Below are 25,292 nucleotides of genomic sequence, written 5' to 3'. Positions count from 1 at the left end.
AAAAGCATCTGCTAAATGGCATATATTATATTATACTGTATATTTATATTACATTTCTAGGATGGCCTAAACTCTTTACTTCTTGGGTGCACAGCCAATATTGGACGTGACCTCAACTTTCCCCAAAATGCTGTGCTGCAGGATGACACACTCTATAGTGTAGTCAAGCGTAAAACATTGGTAGGGCCCTTAATTATTATTATTATTAGATCTTTTTTTGCCTAATTCAGTTTTTTTTCTCTCAAACTTTCTCGGTTTTGTATTGCCAGGATTCGTATTTCCCCCATTTCTTTCTAGCTTCGCTCTCAAAATCACATAAAAATATGGATATAATAATAATAATAGGGTGATCTACACACCAAGGGAACTTTTTTAGGTCTAAAATTTTAGTGCACCTAGCACTGTTGTTTGGGTAGCTGTGTTTCTGTGCATGTGACAGAGTTCACAAATCAAAATGCCCACATGTGGTGCAACGGGTAGGTTAACCTTTATTTATGGTAATATAAATTATCTAAGTGTTTAGATAGATTATATGGCTACCTCAATCTCTATTTCAAATAATTTCAATGACTTCACAGCTGCTAGCTAGCTAACATTAGCTATACCAATGCTACATTTAGCTAGCTAGCAGGCTCAGCTAAATAAAAATCCCCCTAGATACTTTACTACAGTATACCTCATGGCCAAGTCTCAAGCCATGTCATGAGATTTGTAAATGAAATAGGACTAGGTTGTCTCCAGCTAATAATCTTTCATTTTCTATTACAGCAAATCAAGTCCTGATTAAGACATTGAAGGTGAATATACCTCAGAAACCAGTTAGCTAACTAGGTCTAGGCCTAATTGTTTTGTAATTTAAATGTATGTATTGCTGTAAGGGCTGTCATCGGAGAGAGACCAAGATGCAGCGGAGGTTGTGGATTCATTATAAATATTTAATAAAATGAACCACTATAAACAAAACATCAAACAGCAACGAAAGCTAACAGTCCTGTCTGGTCAAAAATGAACGAGACAGAAAACAATCCCCCACAAAACCCAAAGTAAAACCTGCTCCTTATGTGTGACTCCCAATCAACAACAACGAACTTCAGCTGTGCCTGACTGGGAGTCACACACGGCCCAAAATAAAGAAATACAAAAACCCTAGAAAAAGAACATAGAACGCCCACCCAATGTAACACCCTGGCCTAACCAAAATAACAAAAAAACCCTCTCTATGGCCAGGGCGTTACAATGCATTCCATTTGTTGTTATTCCACCTTATTAATTTGATTTGCCAACACCTGCAGTAAGTGTCCTTGGGGTGATTCATGCATGCCATTGACTATGGGAGTTGGCCACATACCTACGTATAAACTATACCTATAAGCCAATAGTCCCAACCCAACAGAACTACACAGAAGAAAGGGTGAATACACAGAAACAGGTAAGCTGTTCTAACACATCTGTTTGTAGAATAGAACATGTAAAATGCAAATGAAGACAGTTTTGAAGAAGGGGATAATGATATTCATGGTTATGATGATAAAAATAATAATTTTTGCTTCTAGATTTGAATGGACAAGGAGCTTGTGACAATGAGGAATCAAATTATGCTTTTTGTGCTGTTTTTGTTGATGACGAGTAAGTACTTTATCCACTTTGTATGATGATGATTGTGTTAGTATTTTACATGTGAATTTAAGCTTGCTCACCTTGACCCCCCTCCATTGTTTCGAAAGGTAAGGTGACCACTGCTGATTTTGGTGAGTTTACATTACACCCAATAACTGATTTCAATCCACTGACCAATAACTGATTTCAACTCGGACTAAATTGTAACTGAAACCGTCATGAGATACTTACATAACATGAAACAAGCAGAGATTACATCACTTAGTCTTAGAGGCATAGGTGGTAGTTCCTGAACTAGCACAGATTCATCGATTTTACTTCCTTATTCTACCAAAAGAATGCTTGGTGTGGAAACTACAAGTGTGAAAACTTGGCCTACAAGCATCCTAAAATAACTTCTATTTAACTTATATTGCGACAATGTCACTCGAGAAGATCTGTGACTTAAAATTAAAGATTTTGCGAGGGTGTGCATGGATGTCTGTGGTATGTGTCTACCACAGGAGGTTGGTGGCTCCTTAATTAGGGAGGACAGGCTCTTGGTAATTGTAAGGGGTGCGTACTGGCGGCAGAGAAGTCAGACGCAGGAGAGCAAAAACTGTGTTTCCAAACGGCGCAGTTTAATAACAAAAAAAAACACCGGAAAACAGAACAATCAAATAATGGGTACATAACCCGACGCACACTAGGACAGACGTGCACAAGCACTTACAACAAACAATCACTGACAAGGACATGAGGGGTAACAGAGGGTTAAATACACAACATGTAATTGATGGGATTGGAACCAAGGTGTGATGGAAGACAAGACAAAACCAAAGGAAAATGAAAAGAGGATCAGCGATGGCTAGAAGGTTGGTGACTTCGACCGCCGAACGCCGCCCAAACAAGGAGAGGGAACAACTTTGGCGGAAGTCGTGACAGCAATGACTGGAGCAGAATTAGTGGAATGGTATCAAATACATCAAACACATGGTTTCCATGTGTTTCATGCCATTCCATTGACTCCATTCCAGCCATTATTACGAGCCGTCCTCCCCTCAGCAGCCTCCACTTATGTGTACACATGTACTTGTGAGAGAGGGATTGGAATAGGGAGAATACTGGAGCATGCCTCACTCTCCATTGACTTGCATTGGAATTGCTTATACTGTATAATATACAGTGGCTTCAGAAAGTATTCATACTCCTTGATTTGTTACACATTTTTTGTGTTACAGCCTGAATTCAAAATGGATTAAATGTACTTTTTTGCTCACCCATCTACACACAATACCCCATAATGACAAAATGAAAACATGCTTTTCGAATTGTTTGCTAATTTTTTGAAAATTAAATACAGAAATATCAAATTTACATAAGTATTCACACCCCTTTGCTATGACACTCCAAATTGAGTTCAGGTGCATCCAATTTCCTTTGATCATCCTCGAAATGTCACTACAACTCTATTGGAGTCCACCTGTGGCCAATTCAATTGTTTGGACAAGATTTAAAAAATAAAGACATCTGTCTATAGAAAGGTCCCACAGTTGACAGTGCATGTCAGAGCAGAAACTATACCATGAAGTCCAAGGGACTGTCCGTAGATCTCCTCATCTCGGAGATCAACTGGGGAAAGGTATAAAACAATTTCTAGAGTGTTGAACATTTCCTTGAGCACAAAATATGGAACTACTCAGATTCTGCCTAGCGCTGACCAAACTGAGCAACCGTGCAAGAAGAACCTTGGTCAGGGAGGCGACCCAGAACGACAGTTTTTATCAAATATTTCATATTTTCATATTTTTATCATATTTGTACTGTGTATTTGAGCTTGTGTCCTCAAAAGGGACTACACCGCAGCAATTTATACTTTTTTTTACCAGAAAGGTGAGATTTGTACTTTTCTTGGAGTATGCAGCATTAGTAGTTATTGTTTATGCCCCTTCATGATAAATAGTTACTTTTGGGGATTACAGTGATTACATTTGAGATAAAATTGAGTTACATTTAGGTGGTATTGCAAATACTATAGGAGTGTGTGTGAGAGAGAGTGTGTGGCTTTCTTTAGATATTGTTTTCTATACAGTATATATACTGTAAGACAACATGTTGACAATCTTATGTTGAAAGAACACTTGGACCCTAAGCCCATTATGGAATGGCCACTTGCTGATGTGCCTGATAGGGATCACTCCAGTATGCCACTGTTTTGGGCAAAATGAGAATTGAGACAATATGCACTTACATCCCAGCTGTCACATGTCCATATTCAAAAATTCAAGACCCATTCTCGAGCATCTCGTGTCCCGCCGCAATCTAAAATCAGTGGGGCTTTAAGCGTTTATAAAAGACCAAATCTCTTATTTTGGGGGCTACAGGGTTTTACAGGAAGTGCTACATTTCTAACCTCTCTGTCTATATCCTCCAGTGACCACTTCAACAACTGATGTCCCTTCAACAACCCCTGGTGAGTTTACATTACACCCAATAAATAGTTGATTTCAATCCACTTCTCAATTCTCTCTTACTGGATTGTAACTGACTGAAATCGTCTCTCATCTTAATGAGATGTTATGTTATATAACAAATATTATATATAGGTGGGGTTGTCACGAAAGAGCTGGGATTTGATCAGTAAAGATGTTGGTGTGACGCGGCTTGCCACTGACTGGTCCGCCAATCACTGTGCATCACGATTTACATGAGGGTTGGGTTTGGATTACAATCATGTCAATGTTTTTGGATTTAGCGACTAATCATTTTTACACTATGAATGATTAAGTTTTCTTATGGCTTTGTCCTGTCCCTCTGCAGCAGACACGTTTCGAGCTTTGGGTTTTGGCACTCTCTGGAATGTTGAGAATTATTATTTTCTGAATACTAGAATTAGCAAAAAAATGAATCAAATCAGAGCAAATCGAATCTATGGAAGTCAACCCTAGTTTACCTCGCCCTCCTGGCTCGGTGATGAATTATTGTTGCTGTCGAGTTGATACTCTTGAAATGTCACAAAATACTTTTTAAATCACCTGGTGGTTGAAGCATGAAACAACGCAACACATTACTCTTAAAATTTCAAAAAAAAAATGTAAACCAACCGGTGGCTGCAGCAGGGTAGGGTACTAGAGGTAAATAGCCCCCTGCGGTAACTGCCCCCCCCCCCCCCCTAATTCACATCAGACCACAAGATGTCACCAAACTATTTTTATGAATGTGCTTCTACCTGTCATTAAGACCAGGGTTTCCCAAACTCGGTCCCCAGGACCCCAAGGGGTGCATATTTTGGGTTTTGGACTAGCACTACACAGTTGATTCAAATAATCATCTAATCATCAAGCTTTGATCATTTGAATCAGTTGTGTAGTGTTAGAGAAAAAAAACAAAACGTGCACCACTTTGGGTCCCGGGGACCATGTTTGGGAACAGCTGATTTAGACAATGACTAGCCCAGTTAGCGCTAGTTTATGCTAACTTGCTAGCTAGCAACTTCACAAGCAGTAAATGCACTTGCATCCCAGCTGCCACTTGTCCATATTCAAGACCCGTTCCCGAGCATCTCGTGTCCCGCCGCAATCTAAAATCAGTGGGGCTTTAAGCGTTTATAAGAGACCAAATCTCGTATTTTGGGAGCTTTACAGGAAGTGCTAAATTTCCAACCTCTCCGTCTATATCCTCCAGTGACCACTTCAACAACTGATGTCCCTTCAACAACCCCTGGTGAGTTTACATTACACCCAATAAATAGCTGATTTCAATCCACTTCTCAATTCTCTCTTACTGGATTGTAACTGACTGAAACCGTCTCTCATCTTAATGAGATGTTATGTTATATAACAAATATTATATATAGGTGGGGTTGTCACGAAAGAGCTGGGATTTGATCAGTAAAGATGTTGGTGTGACGCGGCTTGCCACTGACTGGTCCGCCAATCACTGTGCATCACGATTTACATGAGGGTTGGGTTTGGATTACAATCATGTCAATGTTTTTGGACTTAGCGACTAATAATTTTTACACTATGAATGATTAAGTTTTCTTATGGCTTTGTCCTGTCCCTCTGCAGCAGACACGTTTCGAGCTTTGGGTTTTGGCACTCTCTGGAATGTTGAGAATTATTATTTTCTGAATACTAGAATTAGCAAAAAATGAATCAAATCAGAGCAAATCGAATCTATGGAAGTCAACCCTAGTTTACCTCGCCCTCCTGGCTCGGTGATGAATTATTGTTGCTGTCGAGTTGATACTCTTGAAATGTCACAAAATACTTTTTAAATCACCTGGTGGTTGAAGCATGAAACAACGCAACACATTACTCTTAAAATTAAAAAAAAAAAATGTAAACCAACCGGTGGCTGCAGCAGGGTAGGGTACTAGAGGTAAACAGCCCCCCTGCGGTAACTGCCCCCCCCCCAATTCACATCAGACCACAAGATGTCACCAAACTACACTGCTCAAAAAAATAAAGGGAACACTAAAATAACACATCCTAGATCTGAATGAATGAAATAATCTTAATAAATACTTTTTTCTTTACATAGTTGAATGTGCTGACAACAAAATCACACAAAAATAATCAATGGAAATCCAATTTATCAACCCATGGAGGTCTGGATTTGGAGTCACACTCAAAATTAAAGTGGAAAACCACACTACAGGCTGATCCAACTTTGATGTAATGTCCTTAAAACAAGTCAAAATGAGGCTCAGTAGTGTTTGTGGCCTCCACGTGCCTGTATGACCTCCCTACAACGCCTGGGCATGCTCCTGATGAGGTGACGGATGGTCTCCTGAAGGATCTCCTCCCAGAGCTGGACTAAAGCATCCACCAACTCCTGGACAGTCTGTGGTGCAACGTGGCGTTGGTGGATGGAGCGAGACATGATGTCCCAGATGTGCTCAATTGGATTCAGGTCTGGGGAACGGGCGGGCCAGTCCATAGCATCAATGCCTTCCTCTTGCAGGAACTGCTGACACACTCCAGCCACATGAGGTCTAGCATTGTCTTGCATTAGGAGGAACCCAGGGCCAACCGCACCAGCATATGGTCTCACAAGGGGTCTGAGGATCTCATCTCGGTACCTAATGGCAGTCAGGCTACCTCTGGCGAGTACATGGAGGGCTGTGCGGCCCCCCAAAGAAATGCCACCCCACACCATGACTGACCCACCGCCAAACCGGTCATGCTGGAGGATGTTGCAGGCAGCAGAACGTTCTCCACGGCGTCTCCAGACTGTCACATGTGCTCAGTGTGAACCTGCTTTCATCTGTGAAGAGCACAGGGCGCCAGTGGCGAATTTGCCAATCTTGGTGTTCTCTGGCAAATGCCAAACGTCCTGCACGGTGTTGGGCTGTAAGCACAACCCCCAGCTGTGGACGTCGGGTCCTCATACCACCCTCATGGAGTCTGTTTCTGACCGTTTGAGCAGACACATGCACATTTGTGGCCTGCTGGAGGTCATTTTGCAGGGCTCTGGCAGTGCTCCTCCTGCTCCTCCTTGCACAAAGGCGGAGGTAGCGGTCCTGCTGCTGGGTTGTTGCCCTCCTACGGCCTCCTCCACGTCTCCTGATGTACTGGCCTGTCTCCTGGTAGCGCCTCCATGCTCTGGACACTACGCTGACAGACACAGCAAACCTTCTTGCCACAGCTCGCATTGATGTGCCATCCTGGATGAGCTGCACTACCTCAGCCACTTGTGTGGGTTGTAGACTCCGTCTCATGCTACCACTAGAGTGAAAGCACCGCCAGCATTCAAAAGTGACCAAAACATCAGCCAGGAAGCATAGGAACTGAGAAGTGGTCTGTGGTTACCACCTGCAGAACCACTCCTTTATTGGGGGTGTCTTGCTAATTGCCTATAATTTCCACCTGTTGTCTATTCCATTTGCACAACAGCATGTGAAATTTATTGACAATCAGTGTTGCTTCCTAAGTCGACAGTTTGATTTCACAGAAGTGTGATTGACTTGGAGTTACATTGTGTTGTTTAAGTGTTCCCTTTATTTTTTTGAGCAGTATATTTTTCTGAATGTGCTTCTACCTGTCATTAAGACCAGGGTTTCCCAAACTCGGTCCCCAGGACCCCAAGGGGTGCATATTTTGGGTTTTGGCCTAGCACTACACAGTTGATTCAAATAATCATCTAATCATCAAGCTTTGATCATTTGAATCAGTTGTGTAGTGTTAGAGCAAAAAACTAAACGTGCACCACTTTGGGTCCCGGGGACCGAGTTTGGGAACAGCTGATTTAGACAATGACTAGCCCAGTTAGAGCTAGTTTATGCTAACTTGCTAGCTAGCAACTTCACAAGCAGTAAATGCACTTGCATCCCAGCTGCCACTTGTCCATATTCAAGACCCGTTCCCAAGCATCTCGTGTCCCGCCGCAATCTAAAATCAGTGGGGCTTTAAGCGTTTATAAGAGACCAAATCTCGTATTTTGGGAGCTTTACAGGAAGTGCTAAATTTCCAACCTCTCCGTCTATATCCTCCAGTGACCACTTCAACAACTGATGTCCCTTCAACAACCCCTGGTGAGTTTACATTACACCCAATAAATAGCTGATTTCAATCCACTTCTCAATTCTCTCTTACGGGATTGTAACTGACTGAAACCGTTTCTCATCTTAATGAGATGTTATATTGTATAACAAATATTATATATTGGTGGGGTTGTCACGAAAGAGCTGGGATTTGATAAATAAAGATGTAGTTGTGACGCGGGTTTGCTACTGGATGGATGGCCAATCGCTGTGCATCACGATTTACATGAGGGTTGGGTTTTGGATTACAATAATGTCCATTTATTTACCCACTAACACTAGATTAAACAGATGCACTGATTGTGCTCTATCCAATCGTAGCCTCCAGACAGTGAGACAGCCCTGTCCATTACACAGTGCCTTGGAGACTCGGCATCGTTTACATAAAACAACAGGTTAACAATCTTATGTTGAAAGAACACTTGGACCCTAAGCCCATTATGGAATGGCCACTTGCTGATGTGCCTGATACTGATCACTCCAGTATGCCACTGTTTTGGGAAAAATTAGAAGTCAGAAAATATGCACTTACATCCCAGCTGCCATGTGTTCATATTCAAGAATTCAAGACCCATTCTCGAGCATCTCGTGTCCCGCCGCAATCTAAAATCAGTGGGGCTTGAAGTGTTTATAAGAGACCAAATCTCTTATTTTGGGGGCTCCGGGGCTTTACAGGAAGTGCTAAATTTCTAACCTCTCTGTCTATATCCTCCAGTGACCACTTCAACAACTGATGTCCCTTCAACAACCCCTGGTGAGTTTACATTACACCCAATAAATAGTTTATTTCAATCCACTTCTCAATTCTCTCTTACTGGATTGTAACTGACTGAAACCAATGTTATATTAAAAGAACACCTGGACTCTAATCCCTTTATGGAATGGCCACGTGTTGATGTGTCTGATAGTGATCACTCCAGTCTGTCATGGTTTTGGGCAAAATGAGAATTTAAATATTGCGCACTTGCACTCCAACTGCCACTTGTCAATATTCCAAAATTAAAAACCAATTCCCAAGCATCTTGTGTCCCGCCGTGACCTAAAATCACTTTTGCTGAATTGCTGAAAAATCCCAAGAGTTTCTTCTCCCTTTAGTGTGTGGCATCAACCAAATCAACAACAAAATAGTTGGGGTGAGGATGACAATGCAGAAAGTTGGCCGTGACAGATTGTTAGATAATCGCTGTATGGCCTAACTGTAATGATGTTATTAACGGACCATTTTGTTCATCTCAGGCCCACTCTATCCATTTGGGGCTGGAGACACAGTGAGCTCCCGATCCGATGATGGAAGTTCCCCTCCTATAATCCTGGAGCAGCCATTTGTTTATTTTGGAAAACCGTATCAACAGATATACGTGCGTACAAATACATGTTTTTAACCTCTCTGGGATAGTACATACATTATGGAGTGATAGTAGTACATAGTGTATTTATTAATATGTTGCATGTTTTTTTTGTTTTGTTTTTTTACTCCTCCACCACCCAGAGTACAAATATCTTTTTGTTTTTTTTAACAGCTTTTCTGCTACATATACATACATTTTACATACATGGTACTTTTATATAAAGCAGTTACATAACAATAATACATTACCAAACATAAGGGCTTTAATCCCACCCCTCAGCCACTCTCAGCCCATCCCACCTATCACCATAGACCACCATTGTTTGGTTTCCCTGCCATATATTTATCAATGTGCTGTTATGTTTTAGATCCTTTTTTTACCTTTCTAATCGTATAGTATCCACGGATTGTGAGCTAAAGATGAAAACCTTTCCTACGAGTATTATTATATTATTTATTGACTAACTATGGCTTTCCAAATCGCCCAACACTGTTATTTGTAAGATTATTTTAAGATCATGTTGTGATTTTTTTTAACCATTCCTGAACCTGTGACCAGAAACAAGCTACATGGGGGCAATACCAGAATAAATTATCTATTAATTCTATCTCTTCGCAGGCAAAATCTACAGACCTGAGATTGTTGAATGCCCCCTATATATAGCATTCTGTTGGTGGCAAGAATTTTATATAATAACTTAAATTTAAAAACTCTAAGTGTTGAATCAAGTACAGTTTTTTGTACCAGTTCATAAACCATGTGTCATGGAATTGGTACATCGAAAATCTCTTCCCATTTATTTTGCAACATGTATGGCGCAGCTGTCAACATTTTTGTCCTCAAATGAAACTGGTATATTTTTCTATTTATGCCAGTTCCTTTCAGCCAATTTGTATCTTTAATATATGGCAGGCGAACAAGTTCCATACTTTCTCCCTTTTCCACTTGCCTCCTTCATTTTTGTGGTAGTACTGCATCCAGTTGGTTGTAAGTTTGGATTGAGCAGATATTCCCATATATTTCAATAGCTAAATATATGACATAACTCCTCCATTTCTATTCATAATATCAGTAATAAATATAATACCATTTAAAAAGAAAATCTATAAAGAATGTTTTTTTATTAATCAGTATATTTGAGTTTAACCATAACATTTGTTGTAATATTTGTTCTATCTTTTCTTGAGGATAAAACAGAAATTGTAACCAGCTTTGTATGGCTTGTTTAAGAAAGGGCAATACCTTAAACAAAATTTCATTTTCAATCTGTATACATGCAATAAGGCAATTTTTGAACAAAGGCTGAGCCTTTCTTAATAATCTACTGAAGAACCATTTTGAGTTTAAGTATAATTTATGTATTAGTGAAGCTTTTAGTGAGAGGTTTCAAATGTTAATATTTAATCATTTTAGCCCCCCAAACTCATATTCATTATATAAATAGGCACGTTTAATTTTGTCTGGCTTAGCATTCCAAATAAAATTAAATGAGACTGTGCAGGGATCCAGATTGCGGACTTAAGAAGAAACTGGATTCATCAGCATACATTGATATTTTTTGTTTTTATCCCCTGGATTTCTAACCCCTTGATGTTCTTGTTGGATGTCATTTTAATAGCTGGCATTTCAAAGGCCATAATAAATAGATATGGAGACAACGAACAGCCTTGTTTTACTCCTCTTAAAAGCTCAATACATTCTGAGAAGTAACCATTATTTACTATTTTACACCTGGGGTTGCTGTACATAACTTTAACCCATTGTATAAGAGATTCACCAAAATTAAAGTAATCCAGGCATTTATAAATAAATTCTAGTCATACTTTATCAAATGCCTTTTCAAAATCTGCTATGAAGACCAAGCCTGGTATCTTCAATGTTTCATAATGTTCAATTGTTTCAAGTAATTGTCATATATTATCTCCAATATATGGTCCATGTAAAAACCCTGTCTGATCAGGATGAACAATATCTGGTAAAACCTTTTTTATTCTATGTGCTATGCATTTCGCCAGGATTTTCGCATCACAACATTGAAGCATTAGAGGCTTCCAGTTTTTAAAATGGACTGGGTCTTTATACTTACCACCTGGGTCCTGTTTTAGTAGTAATGAAATCAGACCTTCTTGTTGAGAACTTGAACGTCTACCATTTGTATAGGAGTAATTAAAATATGCTAATAATGGATATTTGAGTACATCAAAAAAGTTCTGATATACCTCTACTGGTATACCGTCAAGTCCTGATGTTTTCCAGACTGAAAATATTTTATTGCCTCAAAAAGTTCCTCTTCAGTAAGTTGGTCTTCACACAGGTCTTTCTGTAAATGTGTTCATTTTAAATTATTATTATTATTATTATTATTAGGAAAGAAATCCTTACAGTTAACATCATTCAGTGAAACAGAGGAGACTGAAAAGAAAACGCATGCTTAAAATATTTTGCTTCCTCTTTCAAGTTATAATTTGATGAATCATGGATAACGAGTTTCTGTAAATTATTTTTGGTAGAATTTCTATGTTGAAGATTCAAGAGAGATTTTGAGCATTTTTCACCATTTTCCATCCAATTTACTTTATTTTTTATAATACATTACACTTGATCATTCTTGAATAAGTACATCCATTTCTTTTTGTTTTTTTTCTCTAGCCTATTTTGTGCCTCTATAGTACAATTTCCATTACCTTCTACCTGCGCTGTTACTTCCTCTATTTCCTTTATTAGTCTAATCTATTTTGACTTAAACTGCTTTTGTCTTAATGATGAGTATTGTATTGAATGGTCTCTAAAAGTACATTTAAAAGTGTCCCATACAATATGTTGCATGTACTTTATTTATTCACGCATGCATTTTGTCTGATTTTCATTTACTTTCACTTGTCAGTGTTGTAAGCGATGCAAAACCATGATCTTCTCCAAAGATCTGTCCTTACAAATAAACAAATGATGAAGCGTAACCAGTTGTGTCTAAACACATTTCAATTAAGTAATTTCATTTCAGGTGAACCACAATGGACATCTGACCTTCAATGAAGCATTTGCCAGTTACAAACCATACCGATTCCCTGCATTTTCCTCAAGAGATCTGATCGCTCCATTTTGGACCGATTTGGACAACAGGTGGAATGGTACCATCTCTTACCAGCAGTACAGCAGTGGTAGTGTTCTTCAACAGGCCACACAAGACATTAATCAGTACTTCCCAAACCTGGGCTTCTCTGTTAATTGGGTCTTCGTTGCTACATGGGATAAGGTTGCCTACTACAACAATTTTGGAACAGTAAGACTTTTTGTTGTGGCTCTGTTTCTATTGTCAGCTAAAGTGATGCTTAGTTATTTTTAAGTCGATTAGTAAAAGCCTGTGAAGCTATAATATAAGATGTACAATGGGCAAGATTGGAACATGACACAGGAGGCTACAGTATGTATTAAAATGTTTATCTAATTTCCTTAATATAAGGAAATCACCTTCCAAGTGGTTCTGATTGCTGGTGGCCAATCCTCCTTCATCCTGATGAACTATGGGGAGATTGCACCAACAACTCAAGATATTCAGGTCAGAAGATTGAATGCATATTATACATTTTCATGAAGAAAAATATATGGGTTTATATTCATTATCATGAGCATAAATTGTATTCCTGATGTGAATTATGTATGGATAGTATTTTATCTCTGATGCTTTTCATATATTATAATAATGATCTATGATATGTGTATTTCTAGGCTGGCTATGACACAGTCAACTCCATCCACTACTTCTCGATCCCGGGGTCATTTGAAAGCAACGACACAACTTTCAGTAACACCAGCAATGTCAATGTCGCTGGTCGCTGGGCCTTCCAGACAAATGGTACTTTCAACAAACCTGTGTTCAAATACTATTTCATGTATTTCAATTACTTTAAATACATTTCAAAATAATTATTCAAAGTTTTTTTTAAAGTAGTTTACGTGAATGTATTTGGAAATACATATGTAAAGTATTATATTTACAGCTACTTCTACTTGATGGCTATGTTTTTGAAACTATGTTTTGAAGTAAAAAAAATATATAAGATAGGTTCACCAGGATACACTTTGACATCATCTGGTGTGCAACATCACCTTAACCAGTAAAAGTAGACTTTGCCTACTTGTTATTGCATGAAACCACATGATGCACACTAGATGATGTCAAGTGTTTAAATCGCTCTAAATTATTTATTTTCATTTTGGGGAAAATGTTAAGCGGATTATCCATGAAACAGTAAATAAATGTGACTGATTGATAACATTAAATAGCACTATTATCCCGTTTCTGCACCAAAACTCTGGTATTTCTCATCCTTATTGGATTTAGGTACCAAGTGTTTTTACATGTTCCTTCGAGACGGATTTAATGACCAATGACAGATTTTTTTTTTACATTGTCTGTCATTTCTCTGGATTTAGCGACCAATAGCTTTTACACTATGACTGATCAAGTATTATTATGGCTTTGTCCTGTCCACTGCAGAAGACATGTTTTGGGCTTCCTTGGCACTATCTGGAATGTTGAGTTGTGCCGGTGGCTTGTGCTCCATGCTAAAACATTATTTTGTGAATTCTAGAATTAGCAAACAATAGTTTACCTCGGCCTGCATGAATTATTGTTGCTGTCGAGTTGATACTGTTAAAATGTCACAAAATACATTTTAAATCAACCAACTGGTGGTTGCAGCAGGGTACAATGGAAAACACACAAGAGTGGGATGAATCAAGGTGATCTGCCTCCATTGAAAATGAATGACTTATGGACTGCAAAGAGTTTAATTAAGTAGTCAGTGAAATTGGTCATAATTCAGGGAGAGAAAGGGGAGCAGGTGATAGGAGTTTAAACAGCTGTATTGCTCTATCCAATTGAATCAGCAGGATTGAAGGCGGGTGGGGCTTTAAGTGTTTGTAAAAGAGTCCAAATCTCTTATTTTGGGAGCTATAGGACTTTACAGGAAGTGCTTGTGCTAAGTTTCCAACCTCTCTGTCTATATCTTCCAGCGACCACTTCAACAACTGATGTCCCTTCAACAACCCCTGGTGAGTTTACATTACACCCAATAAATAGCTGATTTCAATCCACTTCTCAATTCTCTCTTACTGGATTGTAACTGACTGAAACCAATGTTATATTAAAAGAACACCTGGACTCTAATCCCTTTATGGAATGGCCACTTGTTGATGTGTCTGATAGTGATCACTCCAGTCTGCCATGGTTTTGGGCAAAATGAGAATTTAAATATTGCGCAATACTAAAAAAAAGTTTTTAAAAAAACAAACGAGATAGGTTCACCAGGATACACTTTGACATCATCTGGTGTGCAACATCACTTTAACCATAAAAGTAGGTTTTGCCTACTTGTTATTGCATAAAATCACATGATGCACGCTAGAGGATGTCAAGTGTTTAAATCGCTCTAAAATATTTATTTTCATTTTGGGAAAAATGTTAACCTCTTAAGTGGGTTATCCATGAAACAGTAAATAAAATGTGTATAGCCTATGACTGATTGATACCATTAAATAGCACTATTATCCCGTTCCTGCACCAAAACTCTGGTATTTCTCATCCTTAATGGATTTAGGGACCAATTGTTTTTACATGTTCCTTCTAGCCAGATTTAGAGACCAATAATTTTGACATGTTCCTTCGAGACGGATTTAATGACCAACAGTTTTTTACATGGTCCGTCATTTCTCTGGATTTAGCGACCAATAGTTTTTACACTATGACTGATCAAGTATTATTATGGCTTTGTCCTGTCCTCTGCAGAAGACACATTTTGGGCTTCCTTGGCACTATCTGGAATGTTGAGTTGTGCCGGTGGCTTGTGTAATGTTAAATAAAATTCAAGACCCATTCCCGAGCATCTCGTGTCCAGACTCAATCTAAAATCAGTTTGGCTAAATTCTAGAATTGTTATTAAGTCAAAATTCGAACAAAATTATTCTCACTTTCGTGTGTGGCATCCGCTCCATCAACAACAAAATCGTAGGGGTGAGGATGACCCCTGCAGGAAGTTGGTCCTGGAAGATTGTTACATAATTGCTAAATGATGTAGTTGTTACATTGTATTAATATTATGCTGCATCTCTGTATCAAACCTCTGTCTCTATTCCTTCCAGCTCCAACATCTGATGAGCCTTTCCCAGTTGATGACTTCTGCATAGATTCCATTTTTTGTAAAGGACAGGGTTTGACTGGTTCCGTTTATATGCTGAGCACTTTTTCAATTCTGGTGTTTCTTACCATTTTAAATAATTGATTCTTACTTTGTTGCAGTCAAGGGAGTGGTTTTATTGGCAGCCATAGTGCATGTGCTATTCGTTTGGGAGATTTCTCTTTCAAAGTAAAGGCTGGAGTGCCCTGGAAGAACAAAAGTGGGGAAGGAGGTAGCCTATTGTCTAATATTCTAAACAGTATTGTATGTGCAGTTGCGCCTTTGAGTTACTCCAGATCCACTCCCATTTTCCTTGGGCCCTTCTTCCTGGGTGTTTTAATGGGCCTAGCTATTGTATTGATTTATTTGTGTAGATGGATAACTTGAAATATATTTACCTATTCATTAAAGTGGCAAATTCCAATAGAAACAAAGCGATCACTGTGCCACTTTTTGATAAACAGTCGAGGAATGGGGCTGGAGAAATGTAACCCAAATTCATAGATGGAGCTATGGGTGCAAGGACTGACTGATAACTATGTTAAACTGTTTCTGGACAGCGGTCAGATGCGTGCTCCTGTGATTTAGATTGAGTTGTGTTGATTTAGTTCTGAGCGTGTGTGATGTTTTTATTATTTTGTATCATTGTTTTGGCCAAGCAGAGTGACGGTAATTAAATTATGGTAATTATTGAGATCTGGATCTGCCCTGGGAAGGATAAAAGTTGGAAATATTCTTACTTATGGGAGCAATTGTTAACCAATCTCCTGACGTACTGTCAGAATGCTCTAGGAAGCAGGAGGGTTGAAGTCAGGCGCAGGAGACACAAGTTCGTGAACACTCGTCTTTAATAAACAATCCACACTTGCCAAAAACAGGTAGGGCAGGGCAAGGTAAAACAAATACCCATAAACAGCCCGAACACACTGCCACAAAACCCACAGGCAGAAGGGAAAAAACACCTGTTCCCCAGACGTACAACCTGACGAAAATAATCACGCACAAACACAGACATACCTTGCTAGACTAAATAACCCCCCCCTACTAATAACTAAACCAAAACAGGTGCGTGCCTACCTAGACCTAACCAACAGAAAGTGAAACAAAAAGGATCGATGGCAGCTAGTAGGCCGGCGACGACGACCGCCGAGCGCCGCCCGGTCGAGGAGGGGCGCCACCATCCGTCGGTGTCGTGACACGTACATTTTGTATGTCATTGTGGTATTTTCTAGGCTTATAGACTTAGATAAGTGAGTATCTTTTTACATTGAAGACTTCTAGTATTTTCTCTTTGATAACTGTATTCTTATTGCACAACAGTAATTAACCTGATTACTTTTAAATATATACTGGAACTCTGATTGCAAGTATTAGCTCAAAGTGCAGATGTCTTAACTTCATCACTCTTTGTGGCAGAGAATTTTCCTGCTGCATCAGGACATTCAAATGAGCCTTGTGAGTCCCTGAAAAAGAGTCATTCTCTTTCTCTCCATGCTGGGGCAGTCGAGTCATTCGGATCAGGGCTTGCGCTAAAAATATTTTTCTTGCTTTCTCAAACGTTAGGCCTATGTCCTATTACTGCAACACATATCTGTAGCCTAATAACCTATCTGTAGCCTAATAACGTATCTGTAGCTTAATAACGTATCTGTAGCTTAATAACGTATCTGTAGCCTAATAACGTATCTGTAGCCTAATGACGTATCTGTAGCCTAATAACGTATCTGTAGCTTAATAACGTATCTGTAGCCTAATAACGTATCTGTAGCCTAATAACGTATCTGTAGCCTAATAACGTATCTGTAGCTTAATAACGTATCTGTAGCTTAATAACGTATCTGTAGCCTAATAACGTATCTGTAGCCTAATAACGTATCTGTAGCCTAATAACGTATCTGTAGCCTAATAACGTATCTGTAGCCTAATAACGTATCTGTAGCTTAATAACGTATCTGTAGCTTAATAACGTATCTGTAGCCTAATGTGTCAGCGTGGGTTTGATTCCAGCCTGCACCCTTCAGGCACAAATAACTCCATCCCCCGATTGACTTGATCAGGTTACACATTTCAAATATGGACAGTCTATAGATATTTTACCCTCTCTCTTGATAAGAAATGGCCATACCAGACACTTTTCGATAACATAAATAAAATAATAACAGTAGGCCACACCATCATTATTTTTCATTAATACAAATAGTCTAGTAAATTGCCACCGTAGATTTGCTTGGTAAAAAATGACATTCTTTACCTCTGCTGTACAGGATGCTTGTCATAAATCCCCCTTAGTCTGTTCAAAAAGGACTACGTTGTTACAATTACAATACCAACCAGAGGGCAAACATATCTTGAAAGACTTTGGTTCCAAGCAGGACTAAGGGTAACACCGATTTCATCTTTTAGGGAGCGGTAAGGGTGTGAAGTTTATTCATAGTAACGGTTACATGGAGAAAATCGGACCTTTGAAATGAAAATGGATGGCCCTCCCTTCAACAAAATATATGTTTACCTTAATAGTGCCTAAATGCAAAAAAAAGTATTTAAAAAAAGTGACCCTCCCCTATATCCAAAATAATAATTAAACATAACGTGGGTAGTGGAGAACATGTCTACCGTTTACCATCACTTCTTGGACAGCCCCAAGTCCAGAACCTTAGATTGCAGTTTAAGAAACTGTTCTTCGTCCTGTATGCATTACATGGCATTGCAGGAATTTTGATAGTGTACAGCTGGCAACCCTCATTACGGACACCTGGCAACCATTATTACGCACACCTGGCAACCATATTATGCACACCTGCGCCCCATCATGAGGCACATCTGGATTTCATCACTCCCTGATTACTTCCCCTTTATCTAGCACTCCTTTGTATCACCCATTAGGTAGTATTGTTTCCTGTTTTTATGTTTTGACACGTCTCCTGTTTTTGTATTTACTCCATGTTCGTTCCTATTAAACTCACCAACATCCACCTGCTTCCTGACTCCCTGCGTCTCCTTTAAACCAATGGGAACAAATGAGTCATAGAGAGCAGAACAAGCAACGAGGTGGGCAGAGCCAAGCACAAGTTAGAAAGATCCTATTGGCGCGTTCTAGCATGCATTTGCATATTCCATTAGTGAACACCTACTTTAAAATGGACGTGTGCTATAACTCAATTTGCCTTTGCACTCCTAAACAATACATTTTTTTTTTTACTTTGGCACTTTCTACAAAACTTAGTCCACTCTGTTCGTAACAGATTCTAGTTTTGGAAACAGAGAACTCTATTGAAATCAAATGTTACGTTGATAAGAATTTGCAGAATGTCGGCCAGAATCCATCTCATTCCATCTTCTCCCACTGCCGGCCACTGGCCTTCCTCTCAGTACCATATTTGGTAGTGAGTGGAAATGCCAAACGGATGCTTCACATTTATACATCCGGTGAAATATCTGTCTCATAGTTCTATCTGTGATGTTACTTTCAAAAGTTAGGCCTTACTTTCCACCCCAGACAGAGTAGGCTTTCCGACACAGGAACATGTAAGCTTTACGTGCTGGCTACTCTTCTTCTGTGGCTTAACCCAACGAGAGAAGGTCACAAGTGTTTCCCTAAAAGCTGTCTGGGTTTAAACATCTTCTATTGTACGTGTAACCGATGTGAAATGGCTAGTTAGTTAGCGGTGGTGCGCGCTAATAGCGTTTCAATCAGTGACGTCACTCTCTCTGAGACTTGAAGTAGGGTTTCCCCTTGCGTTGCAAGAGCCGCGGCTTTTGTGGCGCGATGGGTAACGATGCTTCGGTGGGTGTCAGTTGTTGATGTGTGCAAGGGTCCCTGGTTCGAGCCCGGGTTGGGGCGAAGAGAGGGACGGAACCTACACTGTTACATACGGAAACGGAATAATTTAATAAATTGACAGCGACAGAATTAGATTACTTCCCAAGAAAAGTCCCCAAAAATGATCCTCGGCTATCGAGGGTTGTAGCTCAGCCTCTGAATGTCAAAGAAACTAAACAATGATATCTCCATATGCATCAGACGGAGTCACGCCTTTCCCAGGTATTTTACAGCTTGTTCCTAACATAAAGTCTCGCAGACCAAAGCGCTGTTATAGACCACTTTATATAATCAGATCCATTTTATTTTCTTCAAAATCTTTAAGAAATGGTAGGCCTGTTATTTATTATTATTATTATTATTTTTTTTTTTACAATTTTCTTTAAGAAAAGGTAGTCCTATGGGATAACCTCTCATACACCCTCAATTCGAGTCTTGGTTTTAACTTAACAGCCCTTCAGTGACACTGAGATAGGCTATTTAAAGAGTGCATGGTGGGTGGAGGAATTGACCGACAAATCTATGGCTATAGCAGCATATACCCTAATTTCGTATGTTAAACAGGTAGGCTTACTCTCCTCCTGAACTGCCACCGTAGGCCTCCTATGCAGCACAGCCATTGTTTAAGCAGCACACAAACACTTTTGATCAGCTAGCGCAGAGCAGGCCGGGGCTCAGGGTTGGAATATCCATTAGCAGTGTGTAATGCAGCCTAGTTTTATTTATACCATCCCACCAGCTATCCATAATGTCTATACATCCCATCACATATATATACATATTTACTTTTAGATTTGTGTGTATTGTTGTGAATTGCTAGATATTACTGCACTGTTGAAGCTAGGAACACAAGCATTTCGCTACACCGACAATAACATCTGCTAAATATGTGTATGCGACCAATAACATTTGATTATCTTAGAAATATAACTTTGCTCTGTGCTTCTACAAGCATGCACTTCGTAGCCTATAGGCTATGGATCATTTGATTGAGACCACACTAAATAGCCTACAGGCGCACTTGATATTGTGTGCCCAGTGGCGAATCAGAGATGAGCGGCGACATCGGGGACACAATTGTTACTCCGTATTTCGTATATTTTTTTAATCAACTTACCTAGTAAATGCATAGTAATAAACGGGCTCTAAAATGAAGGGGGGGACTAGCTAAGTATTTGCACCTGTAAATCTTCAGACAGGTATGTTTTAATCATTGATTTTATACAACATTTAGATGCAAACCTGACAACTCGGGCGTGTACACTCTTAGAGTTACAGTTATCTTGTTATACCATCCTTATGACATCACAAAATAATAAATGATGACATGATTATTGTTTGGATCCTCACCAACCATTCCAAACATTTGGATTTCAAAACGAATGTTCCAATGTCCAATCTTTTGATGTTGAAGTTTTGGTGTCACAGTTTCTCTCTGTTGTAACGAAAGGATTTTTAACTTCTCCATACTGCAGTGCAAGAGAGAGAAAGTTTACAACCTGTCTTTAAGTCATGAAACCAGCCCAACTCCCCCTCTCCTCTGGGAGAGAGGAGGTTTGGGCTATCTGTTGTCCTGTGATCCTCACCAAGATAGAGATAGTCATGACACTATGTTTGGAATATTTATTTCTCGCACAGAATAGAATAGGTCAACTTTTGTACTATGGGGGATAGTAGATTGACATAGGCTAGTACTTTTGCTGTTCGGTAGGCCTACTCATCTTGTTGGCTGACGAAAAGTAAATTTAGACAGTTCTTCCAATATGCACCTCAGAACTGGATATGGATGTGTGCCGTTGCGTCCCTGAGTCTGTCTTCACTTGTAGCCTGTGAGAAAGACCCGATCACGTGATGGACAGCCACATGAGTGAGAGGTGCTCACATGGCTGTCCATAGGAATTATAATGATCATATTCAGCCCAAGGGCACAATGGCTACTGGCCGCAAAAGGCATGGATTTTTTTTAAGGAGCATTACGGCCACACAGGGGATGCAGCCAGGAAATTTGAGGAATTATCAAGTGCTTGTCAGATTGTGAATGAGAGTGTGTACAGCCTGCACAAAAAAACAAAGCTGAGCTCATGCCTTTCATGCAACTTTTAAAAAATCATAATGAGAGTAGCACCATACAGCCTTAGAATGTATTAAAAATCAAAATATATATAGCCCAACATTTGCATCACAACTAAAGTTTCATGAATAACTCTAAATTAAGCATATAGGAGTAGCTGTTTCTTTGTTAACTGCTCAACACAGAATTGCTGCATGTGCACACTCCCCCAAATCGTTTGGAGAAAATATGATTTATATTTTATTCAGCTATGTTAAACTATATTCTTCATACTATAAAATGATATTGTCACACCCTGACCATAGAGCGCCCTCGGGGTTCTTTATGGTGTAATAGGTCAGAGCGTGACTAGGTTTTTTTTCTAGTTATTATAGTTCTATGTTGGTGTGTGAGTATGGTTCCCAATTGGAGGCAGCTGAATATCTTTGCCTCTAATTGGGGATTATACTTAGTGTGTCCCTTTTCCCACCTGCGTGGTGGGATATTGTTTTGTGCGCTACGTTTTGCACGATCGTTATATCTTTTTTTTTTTTTTTAAGTTTCACGAGCAATAAAATGTGGAACTCTACTCACGTTGCGCCTTGGTCCAGTTATTTAAACGACGGTCATGACAGATATAAAATAATGCCTCAGAATTCTAAGCAAATCTTGTCTGCTAAATTAACTAGTGTAGCCCACAGCCATACGACATAGTCAGATTACTTTGTAAAACAATATTTGGAAGTTGATCAAATATTTTGTTAGCCTACAGCAGACTTCTTCTCTTTTTAGCAGGAGACATTTGGTTTCCAACCTGTGTTTTCCCGCAATTGTTTTAGAAATATTTAGAAAGCGCATTTTGTCTGCATACTGTTCACTGACAGATTTGCAGCGCGTTCCCGACTGTAGGCTATGCCTTGTTATTGGGCTACACACAATCCACAGCTTGGCCTTTTTTTTTTAAGAAGCTGTTGATCCTCTGTGGCTAAATTAAGGGCATTTTCATGGTGTAGTAGGCTATTCTGAATTATTTCAGAATGGCAGGTCCTACTGCCTGTTAACACACAGTCTAGTTCAAAGTGAATGATGGCAGGCCCTACTGCCTGTAAACACACAGTCCAGCTCAAAGTGAATGATGGCAGGCCCTACTGCCTGTAAACACACAGTCCAGCTCAAAGTGAATGATGGCATACTCCAAGCTGGCTGAATGCCAACCTTAGCACGACAAAGGTGAGGAGCTTGCACCGAGCGCACCGGGCTGTGAGTGCGCATGGGCAACACCGTGCGCACCACCGCATAACACGGTGCTTGTACAGTCACTCGCTCCCCACGGTAAGCACGGGGAGTTGGCTCAGGTCTTACACCCGCCTTAGCCAATCTACCCGTGTGCCCCCCCCAATTTTTTTTTTGCCGCTGCCTCTCGGGCTCCTGTAGCTCTCTTAGCCGTTCTTCCCAGTATCGCCGTTCCGCCTTCGCTGCCTCTATCTCCTCCGGTGGGCGGCGATACTCTCCTGGCCTTGTCCAAGGTCCTGCCCCATCCAGGATCTCTTCCCAGGTCCAGTCCTCTGACCCACACTGCTTGGTCCCGCTCGTCTTCCTGGTGAGCGCACGCTGCTTGGCTTTCTTTTGGTGGGATCTTCTGTCACGAGTGCTGTCTTCGAATTCCCTGTCATAAATTAGCCAAGGCGCAGTGTGCCGGAAGTTCCACATATTTTATTTGTGAACTTGAACAAAACAATAAACAGGTGAAACTGAAACAAATGTGACGTTCTGGGGCTGCTCACACACAGCTGCACAAAAACAAGATCCCACAAAAACACAGGGAAAAACAGGCTGCCTAAGTATGGCTTCCAATCAGAGACAACGAGAGACAGCTGCCTCTGATTGGAAACCATACCCGGCCAAAACATAGAAAACAAAACATAGAATGTCTACCCACCTATCACACCCTGACCTAACTAAACAGAGAAAACACAGCTCTCCTAGGTCAGAACGTGACACCTTCAGTTATGCACATCAACAACCACAAGATAAACAACTAATACTAGCCAGAGCGAGATGAGCTAAAATCTTGTGATCATTGCCCTTGCAAGTTTGATTGTATTGACATTCCCAGCCATAGTTACATTCGTCCCATTTCATCCCAAAATATTGAGTCATTGAAACTGAAACAATGCATCCCGATTTAAGTGGAGGCAGCAAACAATGTACCAGGCCAACTGTGATTTACAACTTGATAGCAATATTTTTTGGACTACCAAGAAATGTACAGTGCATATTGAAATTATTCAGACCCCTTAACTTTTTCCACATTTTGTTTCGTTACAGCCTTATTCTAAAATGTATTACATTTTTTAAAAATCCTCATCAATCTACACACAATACCCCATAATGACAAAGTGAAAACAGGTATTCAGACCCTTTGCTATAAGACTCGAATTTGAGCTCAGGTGCAGCCTGTTTACATTGATCATCCTTGAAATGTTTCTACAACTTGATTGGATCCCACATGTGGTAAATTCAATTGATTGGACATGATTTGAAAGACACACACCTGTCTATATAAGGAATTGTCCGTAGAGCTCCGAGACATGATTGTGTCGATGCACAGATCTGGGGTATAAAAACATGCCTGCAGCATTGATGGTCCCCAAGAACACAGTGTTCTCCATCATTCTTATATGGAAGAAGTTTGGAACCACAAAGACTCTTCCTAGAGCTGGCCGCCCAGCCAAAGTGAGCAATCGGGGGAAAAGGGCCTTGGTCAGGGAAGTGACAAAGAACCCGATGGTCACTCTGACAGAGCTTCAGAGCTCCTCTGTGGAGATGTGAGAACCTTCCAGAAGGACAACCATCTCTGCAACACTTCACCAATCAGGCCTTTATGGTAGAGTGGCCAGATGGAAGCCTCTCCTCAGTAAAAGACACATGACAGCCCGCTTGGAGTTTGCCAAAAGGCACCTAAAGGACTCTCAGACCATGAGAAACAAGATTCTCTGGTCTGACGAAACCAAGATTGAACTCTTTAGCCTGAATGCCAAGCGTCACGTCTGGAGGAAACCTGGCACCATCCCTAAGGTGAAGCATGGTGGTGGCAGCATCATGCTGTGGGGATGTTTTTCAGCGGCAGGGACTGGGAGACTAGTCAGGATTGCAGGAAAGATGAACGGAGCAAAGTACAGAGAGATCCTTGATGAACACCTTTTCCAGAGTGCTCAAGACCTCAGACTGGGGTGAAGGTTCACCTTCCAACAGGACAAGGACCCTAAGCACAAAGCCAAGACAATGCGGGAGTGGCTTCGGGACAAGTGTCTGAATTTCCTTGAGTGGCCCAGTCAGAGCTCGGACTTGAACCCAATCTAACATTTCTGGAGAGACCTGAAAATAGCTGTGCAGCTCTGCTCCTTATTCCAACCTGACAGAGCTTGAGAGGATCTGCATAGAAGAATGGGATAAACTTGCCAAATACAGGTGTGCGAAGCTTGTAGCTTCAAAGGTGCCAAAGGTGCTTCAACAAAGTACTGAGTAAAGGTCTGAATACTTATGTAAATGTTATATTTCATTTTTTGTATTTTAATACATTTGCTAACATTTCTAAAAACCTGTTTTTGCTTTGTCATTATGGGGTATTGTGTGTAGATTGATGAGGGAAAAAAACGATTTAATCAATTTTAGAATAAGGCTGTAACGTAACAAAATGTGGAAAAAGTCAAGGTCTGAATACTTTCCGAATGCAATGTATTGGTGAATTATA

The 25,292-nt window shown here is 40.1% G+C and overlaps 1 protein-coding gene across 6 annotated transcripts; it reads left to right on the top strand.

Moving 5' to 3' along the window:
• The first annotated feature begins 1,287 nt into the window (after nucleotides 1-1,287).
• On the top strand, nucleotides 1,288-18,645 carry LOC100196041 (Alpha-tectorin). Of its 6 annotated transcripts, XM_045688819.1 has the most exons (13): nucleotides 1,288-1,429; nucleotides 1,554-1,626; nucleotides 1,725-1,748; nucleotides 4,031-4,069; nucleotides 5,281-5,319; nucleotides 8,096-8,134; nucleotides 8,859-8,897; nucleotides 9,380-9,501; nucleotides 12,494-12,772; nucleotides 12,953-13,048; nucleotides 13,219-13,345; nucleotides 14,509-14,547; nucleotides 15,634-18,645. In XM_045688819.1, the coding sequence occupies exons 2-13, from the start codon at nucleotides 1,560-1,562 to the stop codon at nucleotides 15,771-15,773; spliced, it is 1,050 nt and encodes a 349-aa protein (XP_045544775.1). In that variant the 5' UTR covers nucleotides 1,288-1,429; nucleotides 1,554-1,559; the 3' UTR covers nucleotides 15,774-18,645.
• Nucleotides 18,646-25,292: the final 6,647 nt, after the last annotated feature.

The sequence above is a fragment of the Salmo salar genome, chromosome ssa11 (assembly GCF_905237065.1).
Source record: "Salmo salar chromosome ssa11, Ssal_v3.1, whole genome shotgun sequence".
Taxonomy (NCBI): domain Eukaryota; kingdom Metazoa; phylum Chordata; class Actinopteri; order Salmoniformes; family Salmonidae; genus Salmo; species Salmo salar.
Note: the sequence above shows the minus strand (reverse complement) of the source record. Positions and strands in the feature narration are given on the sequence as shown.

What these genes read in the sequence shown, in the direction of transcription:
- LOC100196041 (XM_045688819.1), top strand. Translation starts at nt 1,560, where the DNA reads ATGGACAAGGAGCTTGTGACAATGAGGAATCAAATTATGCTTTTTGTG. An exon ending in TGTCCCTTCAACAACCCCTG is followed by an intron (nt 4,070 to 5,280) that starts GTGAGTTTACAT and finishes TATATCCTCCAG; the next exon opens with TGACCACTTCAACAACTGAT. An exon ending in ACTACAACAATTTTGGAACA is followed by an intron (nt 12,773 to 12,952) that starts GTAAGACTTTTT and finishes CCTTAATATAAG; the next exon opens with GAAATCACCTTCCAAGTGGT.